The sequence below is a fragment of the Suncus etruscus genome, chromosome 6 (genome assembly GCF_024139225.1).
Source record: "Suncus etruscus isolate mSunEtr1 chromosome 6, mSunEtr1.pri.cur, whole genome shotgun sequence".
Classification (NCBI taxonomy): domain Eukaryota; kingdom Metazoa; phylum Chordata; class Mammalia; order Eulipotyphla; family Soricidae; genus Suncus; species Suncus etruscus.
Window position 1 is genome coordinate 65,267,270 of NC_064853.1, and position 18,643 is coordinate 65,285,912.

General features: G+C 44.1%; 1 protein-coding gene and 1 non-coding gene across 2 annotated transcripts; one reads left to right on the forward strand and one right to left on the reverse strand.

The window, feature by feature from the left end:
* Positions 1-3,218: 3,218 nt before the first annotated feature.
* Positions 3,219-8,749, reverse strand: TM4SF19 (transmembrane 4 L six family member 19). The gene is made up of 4 exons (XM_049775581.1): positions 8,570-8,749; positions 7,129-7,206; positions 3,820-3,989; positions 3,219-3,402 (listed from the first exon to the last, which is right to left on the reverse strand). The coding sequence occupies exons 1-4, from the start codon at positions 8,747-8,749 to the stop codon at positions 3,219-3,221; spliced, it is 612 nt and encodes a 203-aa protein (XP_049631538.1).
* A 9,113-nt stretch (positions 8,750-17,862) lies between these two features.
* LOC126012725 (U1 spliceosomal RNA) lies at positions 17,863-18,021 on the forward strand. The gene has a single exon (XR_007497137.1). It is a non-coding gene; the product is annotated as a U1 spliceosomal RNA (small nuclear RNA).
* The last annotated feature ends 622 nt before the right edge of the window (positions 18,022-18,643 follow it).

Genomic DNA, 18,643 nt, shown 5'->3' on the forward strand with positions numbered 1-18,643 from the left:
CACCTGTGATCCTTGCAAAGCTCTTTAGCACGCGTCAGCTTTGCTTTAGTTTCTTTGCAAGCTTAGGAAATTGACCCAATCGCTTCTCGGCCTTTTGGCTAAGATCAAGTGTAGGAAATTGACTCAGAACCTGAACACACACTCCCATTGATTAGGTAACGTCACAGGAACATAGAGGGTGGCCGGCAGGGCCCACTACTATAAGCAAAGGGTCTTTAAGCACACTGAGCCTTGAAGGCTAAATCTAGCTAGTCTTCACCCTGTTTTGTACAGTTTGTGGATGAAATGTAAATATCTAAATGAAAAAAAAATCAGGAGAAGACATAAAAATTACAGGAAAGTGGACCGGAGAGATAGCATAAAGGTAGGGCGTTTGCCTTGCATGCAGAAGGACGGTGGTTCGAATTCCGGCATCCCATATGGTCCCCCGAGCCTGCCAGGAGCGATTTCTGAGCGTAGAGCCAGGAGTAACCCCCTAGTGTTGCCGGGTGTGACCCCAAAACAAAACAAATTACAGGAAAGTAAATTTTCAGCGTTCATAACTATATTTTGTTATGACACCTCACGAATTAGCAATGGCCACCTTTTGTGCCATAGTGGCAGAATGCAATTCCAAGGGAGATGATAGAAGCAGCAAAAAATTGAGATATTGGGCCAGACAGACATTGATTGTAAGGGTTCACGCCCAATTTTGCTACCTTTTCTCACAAGGGTGCTTGCCTGGTTTAATTCCCTAGATCACCTATGACCCCTGGAGCACTACCAGGACCCACTCCAGAACACAGAGTTTGAAATCAACCCTGAGCCTGTTGTGTGTGGCTCCTCGGGTCAGGGGAGGTTTTTAAATCTAAGATACTATTGGTTTCTCTACAGAAGAGTGGCAGTATCCTCTTCAACCTTTAATTCCTTTGACTCATCTGCACCCCAGCTCAAGTGCAAAAGAAAAAACAAACTTCGGAAGTTTTTACAGCTTATAAGCACCAGTCTCTGCTCCAGTTTTAGAAGATAGCAGTATTCGGGCTTCACAAAACAGAAAATTGAGGCCCAAGAGATCCGTTAATAGGAATGAGCATCACCACATGAGCTCCTGAGCACTCGAAGTTATGTCCCCAAAACAAAAATGACAATTAATTCCCGTAGTATCTATCTAGGCTTCCTAGATAGTAGTCATCAATCTACTGGTTGACTACATCTCAAAGGAATGAGATGTTCTTGTATTGGTAGTCAGTTATAGAGGGCACTACCAAGCATGTGTGAATATGAAGGAAAATATCAGCCACGGGGCAGGAGAGATAGCATGGAGGTAAGGCGTTTGCTTTGCATGCAGAAGGACAGTGGTTTGAATCCCGGCATCCCATATGGTCTCCCAAGCCTGCCAGGAGCGATTTCTGAGTGTAGTGCCAGGAGTAACCCCTGAGCGCTGCCGGGTGTGGGCCCTCCCCCCCCAAAAAAAATATCAGCCTCATTGAGGCAAATGTTGCAGTCACTGCTCTGGAGTCTCATCTGAGACTCTACCCACCCACCCACACATACATACACTATTTGGGAATTTTAGTTCTGTAATCTTAGGAGAAAGATTTGTCATTATTGGGTATTGTGTATTCCTTTATTTTCTTTCTCTATACACTGCAAGATGAGTATTCTTCTCTGACACTTCACTTTGCAAGTTCCAGAAAGTTGCAAATTTTTCATGCAGGGTAATCCATTGTGTGTCTGTACCACCACAGCTTTATCCATTCATCTGTCATCTGTCAATGGACATTTGGGTTGTTTCTATGTCTTAGCTATTGTACTAAGCACTATAATGAATAAAGGCATGCATCTTTTTCTTTGTCCCCCCCCCACAAGTATCATTTTGAATTAGTGTTGTGTGTGTGTGTGTGATTTGAAGAGGAGACATTAAGAAGTGGAACCACTGAGTCATCTTTCTGTCCCTGTCTGCCCCCTCCATGCCACAGGCAGGCTGGCAGAGTCACAGCTCTGGAGAAGAGCTGACTGAGATGTGTGGGAAGGGACCTGCCATCTACAATGGCAAATTCTGTCAGATGACAGTCCAGATGAATCCTGGTGTCTGAGGAGTTCCTGCATTCTGGAAGCCTGGGAGTGCTTCACTTCCTGCTCCTCACTTAGGGCAGCACTGGGCCAGAACCATGGACCATGGAGGGGAGATAGCAGCATCTCTTCCCTGTTTTGTCCACTGTGACTTGAATTAGAAGAAAGAAATTCAAAACAAACACCTTGATATTAACATAATTGAGAATTTGTGTTGAAGAACATATTAATTATTGAATCCTGGGTGGAGGTGTATGATGGTGAGAAGGAAGGATGATGAGGCCTTTCTCCTCCAGCCTGGGGCCACGCACCTGCAACTCCCTCCAGCTGGCAGGTCTGAGGGTTCAGGACAGCCATGAGAAAATGATCCACAGATAGTCAGGTTTCAGGAGAAATGAAGCTTTATTCAAGGCCCTAGCCACCTGGGCTAACCTTTTAAGCAAACTCCATAAGTAGCCCTGCATTCAAGCCTGTCTCTTCTCTCTCCATCCTGCTTCTCCCTCCATCTCCTTTGCTGAATCCTTGAATCCCCTTCCTGCCCTGAGGTAATCCTTTTGACACCTACCAAGGACCCCTCCCAGAAATGGGCTGGTCTTACTATCAGGTAAGGTTACAAAGGAAGATGGGGCTGCGGTGACAGCTTGTGGGCAGCAAGTTCAATATACTCTGAAACCCCAATTTTTTTTTTTTTTTTTTTTTTTTTGGTTTTTGGGCCACACCTGGCATTGCTCAGGGGTTACTCCTGGCTGTCTGCTCAGAAATAGCTGCTGGCAGGCACGGGGGACCATATGGGACACCGGGATTCGAACCAACCACCTTAGGTCCTGGATGGGCTGCTTGCAAGACAAACACTGCTGTGCTATCTCTCCGGGCCTGAAACCCCAATTTCTTTATAACATGCAATCAATTCTCTGGGGGTTGAAGAGGCTAAGGTTGATCCAGGGATGGATAACTTTTATGTACAATACCTTCCCAGTGATAATGGTCACATTATTCCCTTGACTAATAAAACACCTTGCAATTCACAGTGTAATTTGAAACGTATAGCATTCTTATTACACATGGACTGTCTAAGAAATACATTTGTGTATAACTCACACCCACTGATTGTTCAAAAAAGATTCACAGCAGGTCATGGCGAACCCCTCATACTTGAAAGATGTGACCTATGACTTCTTACAGAGAATGCAGAAAAGACCCAGGAAGCTGTTCATGAAATGAATCACCACCAGGATCATCTGGACCAAGTTGATGCACAGGAGGAAGATGAAGAGGGACACGTGCCAAACTACAGCTTTAGCAGGTTCCAGGCAGACAGCGGTCCAGAGGGAATGGTTGTATAAATAATTCCTATGCCCCCAAAAATAAAATGAACTGAAAATTGAAGAATAATAAAGATACATAAAAAAGAAGCAACATCAATAGAAAGTGGGTCCCTCCCCCTAACCCATAGGTCTGATCTTTTTTTTTTTTTTGGTTTTGGGTTTTTTTTGGGGGGGTGGGGGCCACACCCATTTGATGCTCAGGGTTAATCCTGGCTATGCGTTTAGAAGTCACTCCTGGCTTGGGAGGATCATATGGGATGCCGGGGGATCGAACCATGGTCCTTCCTTGTCTAGCGCTTGCAAGGCAGACACCTTACCTCTAGCGCCACCTCACCGTCCCTGAGGTCTGACCTTTTAAGTTATTAAATCTGCATTTCCAATTTTCTAAGTGCGATAGGTGCCAAACATTAAATCGACCCGGAGGGATTGGTGTAACATTTACCTGTTATGCAAGTCTTTGAATGGGTAGCCATATTTCCAAGTGTGTGTCTCATTAAAGAAAGAAGCATCATACATGCAAAAAGGACCATCCTTCAGGGCAACTCCACATATGATAAAGCAAATCAAGGCCCCAAGTAGAGCCAGGCCACTTGCCAACAGAGCAGTAAGTATCTGCAGGAAAGAGAAGAAACGGGATGAAGTGAATTGTGGGGTATCCTAAATATTCAGCATCCTCAGTGCTCAAGTTGCCCTCTCATGTCTGTGGGGATAATCCTGGTCACAGAACTCTGAAAAGCTAAGGGCGCTGGTGAAGACTCACTGAGTAGAAAGGTGTGGAAGGGAAAGGACTGAGACAAACTTTGGTGGTGGGACCTGGGGAATCCTTGAGCCACCAGCAGGTTAAAAACGAACCAAAAACCACATTTTTACACTTAGACCAGAGTTGTCATGGGAAATATACCCTCAGACACCCGAGGCCCATTCCTTGTTCCTCTTTATTAAATCAAACATGAAAAGCAAGAAAAGTGCACACACACACACACACACACACACACACACACACTAAAAGGGAGAGATTCTGTCCCTGTACTTCTCTAACCTCATTACTTTCCTCCCAATATACAAGTATTTAATTTCTTGCTAAGAAGCCTATGTTTCTAGATTGGTTTCTTCCTTGGGTTATTGGCATTTTCCCTTTGCTTCCAAAGAATATTTATTTATTTATTTTTTGGTTTTTGGGACACACCCAGTAACGCTCAGGGTTACTCCTGGCTATGCGCTCAGAAGTTGCTCCTGGCTTGGGCGACCATATGGGACACCGGGGATCGAACCGCGGTCTGTCCAATGCTAGCGCAGGCAAGGCAGCCACCTTACCTCTAGCGCCACCACCCAGCTCCAAGAATATTTATTTTAAGAATCAAATAGGAGCAGAGGAGAGGGGCCGGTGCAATAGCACAGCAGTATGGCGTTTGCTTTGCATGCAGCTCATTCAGGACAGACAGTGGTTGGAATCCCGGCATCCCATATAGTCCCCCGAGCCTGCCAAGAAAGATTTCTGAGCACAGAACCAGGAGTAACCCCTGAGAGCTACTGGATGTGACCCAAAACTAAACAAACAATGAAAAGAGCAGAGGAGATAGCTCAAGGAGGTAGTGCACATGCTGTACATGAGGGAGGCCTGCATTTAATCATTGGCACCACATAGTCCCCCATGCATTGCTGGGAACAGCACCAAGCAATAGTGGGTGTGGTTCAAAACCAAACAAAAACAACTAAGTAATGTTTTTTATATAAGTATAATTTTATATAGAATATGATTATTTTCTTGCTCGTGTTTATATAATTTTATATAGAATAGGATTATTTTCTCGCTTGTATCAAGCCCTAGAGATAAAGGTACATGTTAAGTTTGAGATCTAAATTAAGAGATTCCAGGTGTACTGTCTGACATAAACCAAGGATAGTGGATCTCAAAATGTGATCCTGAGATTCAGAAACATAGCTGAGGGGTAGCAATCCCCATTAGGCATGTATGAGGCCCAGCATTCTTCTACCAGGAAAAAAAAAAAAAACCAACTATGACCCCTGCATCAGCAGCATCCCATTACCTGAAAATAATTTGGAAATGCACATTTTTTGCCATTTCACTCTGAAATCACCCACACTCTAACTTGGAATTAATCACTCCTTTCCTTTGCTTCACAGGACTCTCCTCTCTCTCCAGAGAAGTCCATGTTCTCACTTGAACAAGTTACATTTTTCTTTCCTTTCTAATAGAAGGAAGGAAAGAGGAAGAAGAAAATGAGAGAAGAAGAAAGGAAGGCAGAGAGTGAGGGGAAAAAAGGAAGAAAAAGAGGAGCCAGAGCATAGCATGGAGGTAAGGCATTTGTTTTTCATGCAGAAGGACGATGGTTCGAATCCTGGGATCCCATATGGTCCCCTGTGCCTGCCAGGGGCGGTTTCTGAGCATAGAGCCAGGAGTAACCCCTGACCACTGCCAGGTGTGACCCAAAAACCAAAAATAAATAAATAAACAAACAAACAAATAAATAAATAAATAAAAAGGAAGAAAAATTAAAAGGCGGGAAGAAGGAAAGAAAGAAGGCAGACAGGGAGGGAGGAAAGAAAGGAAGAGAAAGGAAGGAAAGAAAAGAGGAAGGAAGAGGAAGAAAAAGAAAAGGGAGGGAAGAAAGAAAGGAAAAGAAAGCAGAAGAGGGAGGGAGAGAAAGAGGGAGACAGGGTGAGAAAGAGGGAGGAAGGAAGAAAAGGGAAAGAATAACCAAAATTCTTTCTATCCTACACTTCAGATTTATTGAGTGAAAAATTATGGGGTGGAACTCAGCAATCAGAGTTTAAAGTATGCCTCAGAGAGATTGGGGACAGACTCAAGACTGAGAGCCCTTGTTCTAGGGGAATACCATGCATGAGAGTAGATAGCAAATAAAGATCGAAGGCATTTGCATTTAAGTTTTTTACAGGAATTCTGAATCAGTGAGATTTCCAATACATGGGCTGCTAATAACAAAAGCTACGGTCCCTGTAAGGAAACTTGAAGTTCATGTATCAGAGACTAAGCAGTATCTTAAAATACATATACTTATATTTTTCAAATTTATTTAGATGCCACTGCAGTGAATGAGGTGGTTTGTTCCTGAGCCTCAATGTAAAATGGAAGGGTTATACTATAATTTGGTCATTTGATGATCTCTGAAGTACTTTCAGCTCTTAATATAATAGTCAAGCAACGTATAGCCTAAAACTTACCTCAGTGACACCTAATTACAATATAAATAAAGTCCATGTTGATTGGTGGGCTTAAAAATAATAATAGTGGGGCTGGAGAGATAGCACAGTGGTAGGGCATTAGCCTTACACGCAGCTGATCCAGGACAGTAGGACAGATAGTGGTTTGAATCCTGGCATTCCATATGATCCCCATGCCTGCCAAGAGCAATTTCTGAGCACAGAGCCAGTAGTAACCCCTGAGCACTGCTGGGTGTGACCCAAAACAAAACAAAACAAAACAAAATAATAATAATAATAACAACAACTCCTCACCTTCAGTAGCATTTATGGATCATTAGGCACTTATATATTGACATACTTCTGCCAATCCCTTTTTATAGATGGGGAGCTAAAGCCTAGGAAAGGTAAAGTCATTACCTTAGAACTTAGGGAGACAAAGGGGTCTGACTAATGACTGAATTTCATGTCTCTTAATGAAATGGTCCCTTTGCCATCCCACCTCTAAAGAAATGAACTGAGAGCGGTTACTGAAGGTTTGGGTGAGCGAAAGCTGGAGCTTACTTACACTTCGGCAGGGTCCCCTACTTTTGAAGCAGCAACATCCCCAGCCAATCAGGGAGATGAAAGTAGCAGCTGTGAACACCTATGGGGGAAGGGGAGAGAGAATTTCTGAGATCAGTTCATTGCCATTTCCATCAGTCACCCATGGCTAGTGGTGGACACATTTCCAGGACTCAATGCTCCTCTCTTATTTTTTTATTTTATTTTTTTGGAAAATGCTGGAAGTGCTAAAGGGTTAATCCTGGCACTGCATTCAGGAGTCATTCCTAATGGTGCTTGAATAATTTTATATAGAATAGATTATTCTATGGGATCCTGGGGATTGAACCCGGGTCAGCCGCATGCAAGGCAAGGCAAGTGCCCTACCCACTGAGCAACCAGAGGGCTTGGTTTTGATTTGTCTATACCCAATTTGGAATAGCTGGCCTGACAAGACTCAGTGTAGCCAATGTTTTCTTCTAGCTTGCCAGATCCAGCTAAAATGCAACTCTTTTTTTTTTTTTTTTTGGCTTTTGGGTCACACCCGGCAGTGCTCAGGGGCTACTCCTGACTCTATGCTCAGATATCGCTCCTGGCAGGCTCGGTGGACCATATGAGATTCAAACCACCGACTTTCTGCATGAAAGGCAAACACCTTACCTCCATGCTATCTCTCCAGCCCCTCAAAATGCAACTCTTTTTTTTTTTTTTTTGGTTTTTTGGCCACACCCATTTGATGCTCAGGGGCTACTCCTGGCTATGTGCTCAGAAGTCGCTCCTGGCTTGGGGGGACCATATGGGACGCCGGGGGATCGAACTGCGGTCCTTTCCTTGGCTAGCGCTTGCAAGGCAGACACCTTACCTCTAGCGCCACCTTCCCGGCCCCCAAAATGCAACTCTTTTTTTTTTTTTTTTTGGGCCACACCCTGTGACGCTCAGGGGTTACTCCTGGCTATGCGCTCAGAAGTTGCTCCTGGCTTCTTGGGGGACCATATGGGACGCCGGGGGATCGAACCACGGTCCGTCCTAGGCTAGCGCAGGCAAGGCAGGCACCTTACCTCCAGCACCACTGCCCGGCCCCCAAAATGCAACTCTTAATAGCTCTCTTAGAGTCTCCAATCACTAAGTCACATTCACCAAAGTTGTGCTTGTAAGAAACTTCTTTACAAAGAAGCAAAACATGGGGCCGGGTGGTGGCGCTGGAGGTAAGGTGCCTGCCTTGCCTGCGCTAGCTTAGGACGGACCGCGGTTCGATCCCCCGGCGTCCCATATGGTCCCCCAAGAAGCCAGGAGCAACTTCTGAGCGCATAGCCAGGAGTAACCCCTGAGCGTCACAGGGTGTGGCCCAAAAACAAAAAAAAAGAAAAAAAAAAAGAAAAAAAAAAGAAGCAAAACATTCCTTCCAGTACCACCCTCTCCCACTCTACCCCACTTTAGAGTCTCACCCAGGGAATCGAGATACTTACCATGAGACCTCCTCCCCAGAGCCCAGAGCCTAGCATAGCATGCTTGCCGACAAGGCCCCTCAACAGGTAGGTCGTGTCCCAGTTAGGAAAGAGAAGCAATATATTGGCCCCAGCAGCCAGCAGGGCTGTTGTCCCAAGACTCAGGCCCAAGATGCGGGAGCAGGTCCATGAGCATGCCATTACTCAAAGATGAAGCAGCGTCCTAGAACCAATGGAATAAAAGTCAAGGTAGTTCTGTTGTTGAAAGTCTAAGATAAGGGAAATCACAAACCATAAAGTAGGAGATGGCAAAAACTATGGACACCAGGCCAGTGGTGTGACCAGTGGTGAAGCACTTACTTGCTTTGCAATGTAAGCCCTTGGATTTAATCTCAAATACTGAAAATAAAGCAAATACTATTACCTCTCTGGGTGAAATTAAGAATAACCAAGGAACTAGTCTTAAAATTCTTCCTCTTGCAGGCCGGAGTGATAGCACAGTGGTAGGTATTTGCCTTGCAGGCGGCAGATCCAGGATGGACCTTGGCAGAAGCGATTTTTAAGTGCATAGCCAGGAGTAACCCCTGGGCGTCACGGGGTGTGGCCCAAAAACCAAAACAACAACAACAACAACAACAACAACAAACTCTGCCTCTTGGATATAGAACATATTTCAATAGGCTGTAACACATGTCTGGCATGCTTAGAGTCCCAGATTCAATTCAATTCCCAGAACCACGCGGCTTCCAGGTGTTTGATGACCAATAACACTATCAGAAAGGTCCAAAATAAAACAAGTAAAACTCTGGGGTGGGGCTGTAGCTCAGAGGTAGAACACTTGCTTTGAATGCATAAGGTCCCTTTCTACATAATAACATCATGATATAGTCATCATTATTATGGATTAGGGAGCTAGCTCAAAGTGTGGAGGTCATGCCATGTGCAAAGCTCTGAGTTTGATCCCTGATGTTACATAGAACCCCAAGTACTTTCCAAAATCATCAGGAATGGCCTCAGGTACTCAAAAATCAAGTCCCATTTAAAGAGTTTCTTCTGAATGAGAGTGGTAATTTATCTTCAAAGTCTACTGAAAGGGCCCGGAGAGATAGCACAATGGCGTTTGCCTTGCAAGCAGCTGATCCAGGACCAAAGGTGGTTGGTTCGAATCCCGGTGTCCCATATGGTCCCCCGTGCCTGCCAGGAGCTATTTCTGAGCAGACAGCCAGGAGTAACCCCTGAGCACTGCTGGGTGTGGCCTAAAAACCAAAAAAAAAAAAAAAAGTCTACTGAAAAACAGTGGAAATCTGGAAAGAATCAAAGGAAACATTCAAATCAAAGGCAGAAGCAAAGGTAGCAGGAAGGAAAAAGGGGATATTTGATCAAATACATTATAGTTATACTTGGTTCCTGACATGGATGATGAAGTGCAAAGAGCAGATAATGATGAAGAGGGAAAAAAAAAAAAACGATAAATATAGGGGCTGGAGAGATAGCACAGCAGTATTTGCCTTGCAAGCAGCCGATCCAGGACCTAAAGTGGTTGGTTTGAACCCCGGCGTCCCTTATGGTTCCCTGTGCATGCCAGGAGCTATTTCTGAGCAGACAGCCAGGAGTAACCCCTGAGCACTGCTGGGTGTGGCCTAAAAACCAAAAAAAAAAAAAAAGTCTACTGAAAAACAGTGGAAATCTGGAAAGAATCAAAGGAAACATTCAAATCAAAGGCAGAAGCAAAGGTAGCAGGAAGGAAAAAGGGGATATTTGATCAAATACATTATAGTTATACTTGGTTCCTGACATGGATGATGAAGTGCAAAGAGCAGATAATGATGAAGAGGGAAAAAAAAAAAAAACGATAAATATAGGGGCTGGAGAGATAGCACAGCAGTATTTGCCTTGCAAGCAGCTGATCCAGGACCTAAAGTGGTTGGTTTGAACCCCGGCGTCCCTTATGGTTCCCTGTGCATGCCAGGAGCTGTTTCTGAGCAGATAGCCAGGAGTAACCCCTGAGCACCGCCTGGTGTGGCCCAAAAACAAACAAACAAAAAAAGATGGATATTGAGAAGAAAGGATTGAGAATGGAGGTGAAGATAATGAGAGGGGGAATGAGAGAAGGATGAAGATGAGGTCATATGGAATCCATTGGAATGGATTCCAATTTAAAAAAAATTTCCTCCAGTCTGAGAGCAAGTCACCGTATATTTTCCTTTCTGGGCTAAGCTTTATGAAGTCTTTTTTCTATACCATGATTCTCAATTTAATTCCTCTGTGTGTGTGTTTGTGTTTGTGTGTCGTGTGTGTCGTGTGTGTGTGTGTGTGTGTGTGTGTGTGTATGAGAGAGAGAGAGAGATATGGAAGGAGAGGGAGAGATGTGTGTGTGATAGAGAAAGAGAGGGAGGGAGAAAGAGAGAGAGAAATGACATATGGCCCTTTGTGTAGCATCAAGTGTGATCTCTGAGCATAAAGCCTATAGTAATCCCTGAGGGTCTGGGTATCACGCACGCGCGCGCGCAAACACACACACACACACACACACACACACACACACACACACACAAACTATAGTGGGAAAATACTCAAAAGAATCTCAACCCCTTTCTGCTCCAAATTCATTTTACTCCTTTCTGTGTCAAAATTAACTTTAAGGAAGCAACACCGTGTGCTCTGCTGGAAAGAAGAAAACTCTACTCTCTTAGTTCTGTGGAAAGCTGAAGTGCTCAGTCTGTGCAGGAGGGCACAACATTCAAGCTTCCCCACCACCTTTTCTCTGCATATTGGGCTCAGAGATTACACTCTCTTTATATGAATGTGAAAGTGAGACTTTACTATTGTTTTAAAAAAAGAAAAAGGGTCTGGAAGGACACTCTAGGGGTTAAGACACTTTCCCTGCATCCCAGAATTTCAGTTCAAATCCTGACACCATATGTGGTCACAGAGCACTACCAGGGGCCACACTCCTAAGTGAAAGAGTAGTTATTGAATATGGACAGATATGAACCCAAGCCCCAAATTAAGTAAAATTAAAAAGAGAAATAGGTTCTACTAGGTGGATTTGAGATGTTTGGGTGAATTAAATGGACATTTTGACCAAATGGCTCCTCCTTTGCTTCACTAGATACTAAGAGGAAGATATCATGTTTGGAAAAACATTTCTATCATCTTGTCATTTATTTACAATTTCCTGTAATATCAGGGTTTATGATAAATTTTCATAAACAGATTCTTTTCTCATGTGTGAGATATAAAGTAGCATAGTAAGGGAACAACAAATGTTGGGGGAAATATTCAATGGGAAAAGTCAGCAGTTCCAAAGTAATGAGAACTGGGGACTGGCTATAGCACTAAAATCTGCAGCAGCTGTTGGGACACGAGAAAAGGGTATGATATTGAAAGGATGCATACATAAAAGATATAATGAACAGTATTATAAACCCTGCTACCTCAATACAATTAACTTTTTTTGGGGGGGGGGTTTGGGTCACACCTGGCAGCACTCAGGGGTTACTCCTGGCTCTATGCTCAGAAATCTCTCCTGGCAGGCTTGGAGGACCATATGGGATGCTGGGATTCAAAACACCGTCCTTCTGCATGCAAGGCAAACACCTTACCTCCATGCTATTTCTCCGGCCCCTATACAATTAACTTTTATTTTTATTTTTTATTTATTTATTTTTTTTTGTTTTGTTTTTTGGGCCACACCTGGTAACGCTCAGGGGTTACTCCTGGCTATGCGCTCAGAAGTTGCTCCTGGCTTGGGGGACCATATGGGACACCGGGGGATCGAATTGCGGTCCGTCCAAGGCTAGCGCAGGCAAGGCAGGCGCACCTTACCTTTAGCGTCACCGCCCGGCCCCTATTTTTATTTTTTTAATTAATTTTTGTTGTTGTTGTTGTTGTTGTTGTTTTTTGGCCACACCCGGCAGTGCTCAGGAGTTACTCCTTGCTATGCATTCAGAAATGGCTCTTGGCAGGCTCAGGGGACCATATGAAATGCTGGGAATCCTGGGTCAGCCACGTACAAGGCAAACACCCTTCTGTTGTTATATCTCCTCAGCCCTAACTTTTATTTTTAAAAATTAACATTTAATGGACAATGTGTGTGTGTGTGTGTGTGTGTGTGTGTGTGTGTGTGTGTGTGTGTGTGTGTGTGTCACATCCTGTGCTTACTCTTGGTTCAGGGGCAACTCAGATGTCATTCCTAGCTCTGGGCTCAGGAATTATTCTTGGTGGGTTTGGGAGACCATAGGGATGCTCGGGATCAAACCCAGGTTGGCCACATGCAAGCGGAGTCCCCTATTGACTGTACTATCACTCTGACCAAAGACATCCTAGCAGACCAAGAGGGCTCTCTTAAAATAGAATTCTCCCTTAATGTTGAACAGAATCCTCAATGAGAGAGTCAGAAGAACCTGTGGTATCTTATTTGGAATTGACATTCTCTATTATGTTTGGTTCCTGCTTATTTCTCAATTTTCTTTTTGTTTCATTGGAACAGAAACATGCTCAGTTTTAAACATTAAAAGTATACAAATTTGGGCCCAGAGAGATAGCACAGCGGTGTTTGCCTTGCAAGCAGCTGATCCAGGACCAAAGGTGGTTGGTTCGAATCCCAGTGTCCCATATGGTCCCCCGTGCCTGCCAGGAGCTATTTCTGAGCAGACAGCCAGGAGTAACCCCTGAGCACCGCCGGGTGTGGCCCAAAAACCAAAAAAATTAAAAATAAAAAAAAGTATACAAATTTTATTACAATAAAACTCCAATGTAGGCACACCAAAATTAGAAAATAATAAATTACTAAAACATGAATGTCATGATGAATATCAAAAGCTTTATGCTAATGAAGAATCCAGATACAAAAGACACTGTTTACATGAAACTTTAGAAGAAGCAAAAAAAGCCAAAAAGCAAATGTGTGGGAATGAGGCTTCATGGTAACTTTCTGTGATGATGGGAATGGGAGATTGTGAAGGCAAAAAGATCTATTAAGATAGATTGATAGGGGCTGGTAAGGTGACGCTAGAGGTAAGGTGTCTGCCTTGCAAGCGCTAGCCAAGGAATGGACCGAGGTTCGATCCCCCGGCGTCCCATATGGTCCCCCCAAGCCAGGGGCGATTTCTGAGTGCATAGCCAGGAGTAACCCCTGAGCATCAAACGGGTCTGCCCCCCCCCAAAAAAAAAACAACAAAAAAAAAGATAGATTGATAAAACTCAGAAAATAGTTCTCTCAAAATTAGTGAATCTTATGTTATTTTAAATATTTATCTTTAAAATTTAGCCTCTCTCTAGAGCTGCTTGCAAAAATCAAATAAAAATGAATTAAAAATCTTGCTATCAATCTGAATCTATAAAGTACATAACTTTCTATGACTATAAAGCTAACAGCATCTTCAAGGATGAAACACTGCTGGCCAAGTAAGTAGAGAGAAGATAAACAAATGGGACGACATTAAATTAAGAAGCTGCTGTAGGGCCGGAGAGATAGCATGGAGGTAAGGCGTTTGCCTTTCATGCAGAAGGTCATCGGTTCGAATCCCGGCGTCCCATATGGTCCCCTGTGCCTGACAGGAGCAATTTCTGAGCATGGAGCCAGGAGTAACCCCTGAGCACTGCCAGGTGTGACCCAAAAACCACAAAAAAAAAAAAAAAAAAAGAAGCTGCTGTATCTCACAGGAAAGGATGACCAGTATTCAAAGACTGCCCACAGAATGGAAGAAATTATTGAGCTTTTTATTTATTTAACTAACTAGATAAATAATTTAGAAATTTTTAGAAGTTAGAAATTCTAAATTTAGAATTTGAAATTTTTTGAAAAATATTTAGAAATTATTTAACTAATCTGATAAGAGGTTTATGTCAAGAACTTTACAAGGAAAAATAATCTAACCCTGTCAAAAATTAGAGAAAAGAATGGAATAGAAACTTCCTCAAAGAAAAAATATGAATGGCAAAAAGGCACGTGAATAAAATGCTCCAAATCACTAGTTGTTAAGAAGATAAAAATCAAAACAACAAGATAAAAATCAGAACAACAATAGATAGCGTCTCACACCACAGAGACTGGCAAAACCAAACCAAACCAAAAACAAACAAACAAACAAACAAAACAGGGGTCAGAGCAATAGTACAGCAGTAGGTCATTTGCTTTGCATGTGGCCAACCCTGGACAGACCTCAGTTTGATTCCCAGAATCTCATATGGTCCCCTGAGCCTCCCTAGAGCAACTTCTGAGCACAGAGCCAGGAATAACCTCTGCACACTGTGTAACTCACCAAAATGATTTTTTTTTTTTTTTGGTTTTTGGGCCACACCCGGTGATGCTCAGGGGTTACTCCTGGCTATGCACTCAGAAGTCGCTCCTGGCTTGGGGGACCATATGGGACACCGGGGGATCGAACCGCGGTCCGTCCGAGGCTAGAGCAGGCAAGGTAGGCACCTTACCATTAGCGCCTGGCCCCAATGATTATTTTTTTAAATAGCAAACAACAAGTGCTTGTGTAGATGTGGGGAGAATGGGACCTCCCAATCATTGCTGGTGGAAATATTAACTCATCAACTTTTTTTGTTTGTTTGCTTTTGGGTCACACCCTGCAGCATTCAGGGTTTACTTCTGGCTCTGTGCTCAGAAATCACTCCTGGTAGGCTTGGGGTACCATATGGGAAACCGAGAATCAAACTACCGTCTGACCTGGGTTGGCTGCTTGCAAGGCAAACATCCTACTGCTGGGCTATCCCTCATCAACTTTTCTTTTTTTTTCTCTTTTCTTTTTTTGGTTTTTGGGCCACACCCGGCGGTGCTTAGGGGTTACTCCTGGCTGTCTGCTCAGAAATAGCTCCTGGCAGGCACGGGGACCATATGGGACACCGGGATTCGAACCAACCACCTTTGGTCCTGGATCAGCTGCTTGCAAGGCAAACACCGCTGTGCTATCTTCCAGGCCCTCATCAACTTTTCTTAAAAACAATATGAACATTCCTAAAAAGTTTAGGAATTGAACTTCCATTTGACCTAGCAATTCTACTTCTTGGAATACATTTCGAAGCGCCCCCCCCCCCCCCCCGCCAATAGAGGAAGACATTTGCTTCCCTATGTTCCTTGCAGCACTATCCACAATAGTCAAAAATTTGGAAATAATCCAAGGGTCCCAGAATAGATGATTGAATAAAGAATCGATGGTGCGTATACATAATGGAATAGTACTTGGATACCAAAAAGAGAAAGTTATGAAATTTGCTGCTGTATGGAGGGACCTGGACAGTCTCATGCTAAGTTAGTCAGAGAGAGGGAGACTGACCAGATTGATTTCTCTCACATGCAGGATTAACAGTGAATAACGAATACCCAAAGAAAATGTAAACTAAGGACATGGGGCTCAATGATAGGACAGAGAGGGAGCAAGGTCTATCTATGTTGGAGTGAAGAGTTCAACCAGGAGGAGATGGTGCTAAAAGTTGGTCAAGTGTTATGTATAAAAAAACATAGAAAGAACACGGTATCATGGTAACAGTACTGTAAATCACAGTACAAACATACCTGTAACATATATGTAACATGTTTATATGTATATATAAAAGCACCTCTTATAGAAGTAGACTAGTACATGGGAGGCAAATGAGGATTGGGATCAGTGGTGAAAGTAGACACTGATTTGGTGTAGAATTTTTTTTTTTTTTTTTTTTTTGGTTTTTGGGCCACACCCGGCGGTGCTCAAGGGTTACTCCTGGCTGTCTGCTCAGAAATCACCCCTGGCAGGCACGGAGGACCATAAGGGACACCGGGATTCAAACCAACCACCTTTGGTCCTGGATCGGCTGCTTGCAAGGTAAACGCCGCTGTGCTATCTCTCCGGGCCAGAAAATTTTTGACTAAAACCAAATCATAAATAACTTTGTGGGGCTGGAGAGATAGCATGGAGGTAAGGCATTTGCTTTTCATGCAGAAGGACCGTGGTTCAAATCCCAGCATCCCATATGGTCCCCTGTGCCTGCCAGGGGCGATTTCTGAGCATAGATCCAGGAGTCGTCCCTGAGCGCTGCCGGGTGTGACCCAAAAAAAAAAACAAACAAACAAAAAATAACTTTGTAATTTCACAGTGACTTTTTTTTTTGTTTTTGTTTTTTGTTTTTTGGGCCACACCCGGCAGTGCTCAGGGGTTACTCCTGGCTGTCTGCTCAGAAATAGCTCCTGGCAGGCACGGGGGACCATATGGGACACCGGGATTCGAACCAACCACCTTTGGTCCTGGATCAGCTGCTTGCAAGGCAAACGCCACTGTGCTATCTCTCCGGGCCCTTTCAGTAGACTTTGAAGATAAATTACCACGGGGGACCATATGGGACACCAGGATTCGAACCAACCACCTTTGGTCCTGGATCGGCTGCTTGCAAGGCAAATGCTGCTGTGCTATCTCTCCGGGCCCCACAGTGACTAATTAAAATTAATAAAAATAAATGTTATGTTTAGATAGATTTTTTTTTTTTGGTTTTTGGGTCACACCCAGCAGTGCTCAGGGGTTACTCCTGGCTCTCTGCTCAGAAATCACCCCTGGCAGGCACAGGGGACCATGTGGGATGCTGGGATTTGGACCACCATTCTTCTGCATGCAAGGCAAACGCCCTACCTCCATGTTATCTCTCCGGCCCCTGTTTAGATAAATTCTTAAATGCCTGTCTCTATAACTATTTATCTTTTTTGTTTGTTTGTTTGTTTGTTTGTTGTTGTTTTTCAGTCATACCCGGCAGTGCTCAGGGGTTACTCCTGGCTCTACGCTCAGAAATCACTCCTGGCTGCCTCGGGAGACCATTTGGCATGCTGAGATTCCAATCACCATCCTTCTGCATGCAAGGAAAACGCTCTACCTCCATGCTATCTCTCCGACCCCAACTACTTATCTTTTTTTTTTAATTTTATTTGTTTACTTATTTTTGCTTTTTGGGTCACATCCTGTGACGCTAAGGGATTACTCCTGGCTATGCGCTCAGAAATCGTTCCTGGTTCAGGGAACCATATGGGACGCCACTGGGGATTCAACCAAGGTCTGTCCTGGATTGGCCTCCTGTAAGGCAAACGCCCTACCACTGTGCTATAGCTCTGGCCCCTATTTATCTCTTTTTTGTTTTTTGTTTGTTTGTTTTTGGGGCCACACCTGGTGATGGTCAGGGTTTACTCCTGGTTCTGTACTCAGAAATTACTCCTGGTAGATTCAGGGACCATATAAAATGCCAGACATGAACTCAGGTAGGCCAGACGCAAAGCAAACGCCCTAGGTGCTGTGCTATTGCTCTGGCCCCCTATTTCTCCTTTTGTTGTTGCTATTGTTAGAGTTACCTGGCAGGGGAGATACCATGATCATGAAGGTGGTTTCCCCAGAGTGAGGTTCATTCATTGTACTCTGAATGTACTGACCCCTGCGATTTCCCCAAATGTGGGAAACTTGACTGCATGATTTGTGGTAATGGGGCACTATGTTCACGTTCTAAGATCTAAAGATTAAAAAAAAAAAACTGAAAACCAAGCCCAGTCCCTCACATGCAAGACAAATGCTCAAGCACTAGCCATTCCCTGACCACTTTTGTCCTCTTTTGAATGTCACTGTGAGCATTTTTGTCTTTTTTTTTTAATTCTTTTTTTTTTTTTGGTTTTTGGGCCACACCCAGTAACGCTCAGGGGTTACTCCTGGCTATGTGCTCAGAAGTTGCTCCTGGCTTGGGGGACCATATGGGACACCGGGGGATCGAACCGCGGTCCGTCCAAGGTTAGCGCAGGCAAGGCAGGCACCTTACCTTTAGCGCCACTGCCCGGCCCCTATTTTATTTTATTTTTGAGTTACACCCGGTAACCCTCAGGGGTTACTCCTGGCTATGTGCTCAGAAATCACTCCTGGCTTGGGGGACCATATGGGACACCAGGGGATCAAACCAGGGCCAGTCCTGTGTCAGCCATGTGCAAGGCAAAAACACCCTACCGCTGCGCCATCACTCCAGCTTCTCTGTGATCGTTTTTTGTTGGTTTATTTGTTGTTGTTTTTTTGTGTGTGTGTTTCCTGGGTCACACCTGGCAGTGCTCAGGGGTTACTCTACACTCAGAAATCGCTCCTGGCA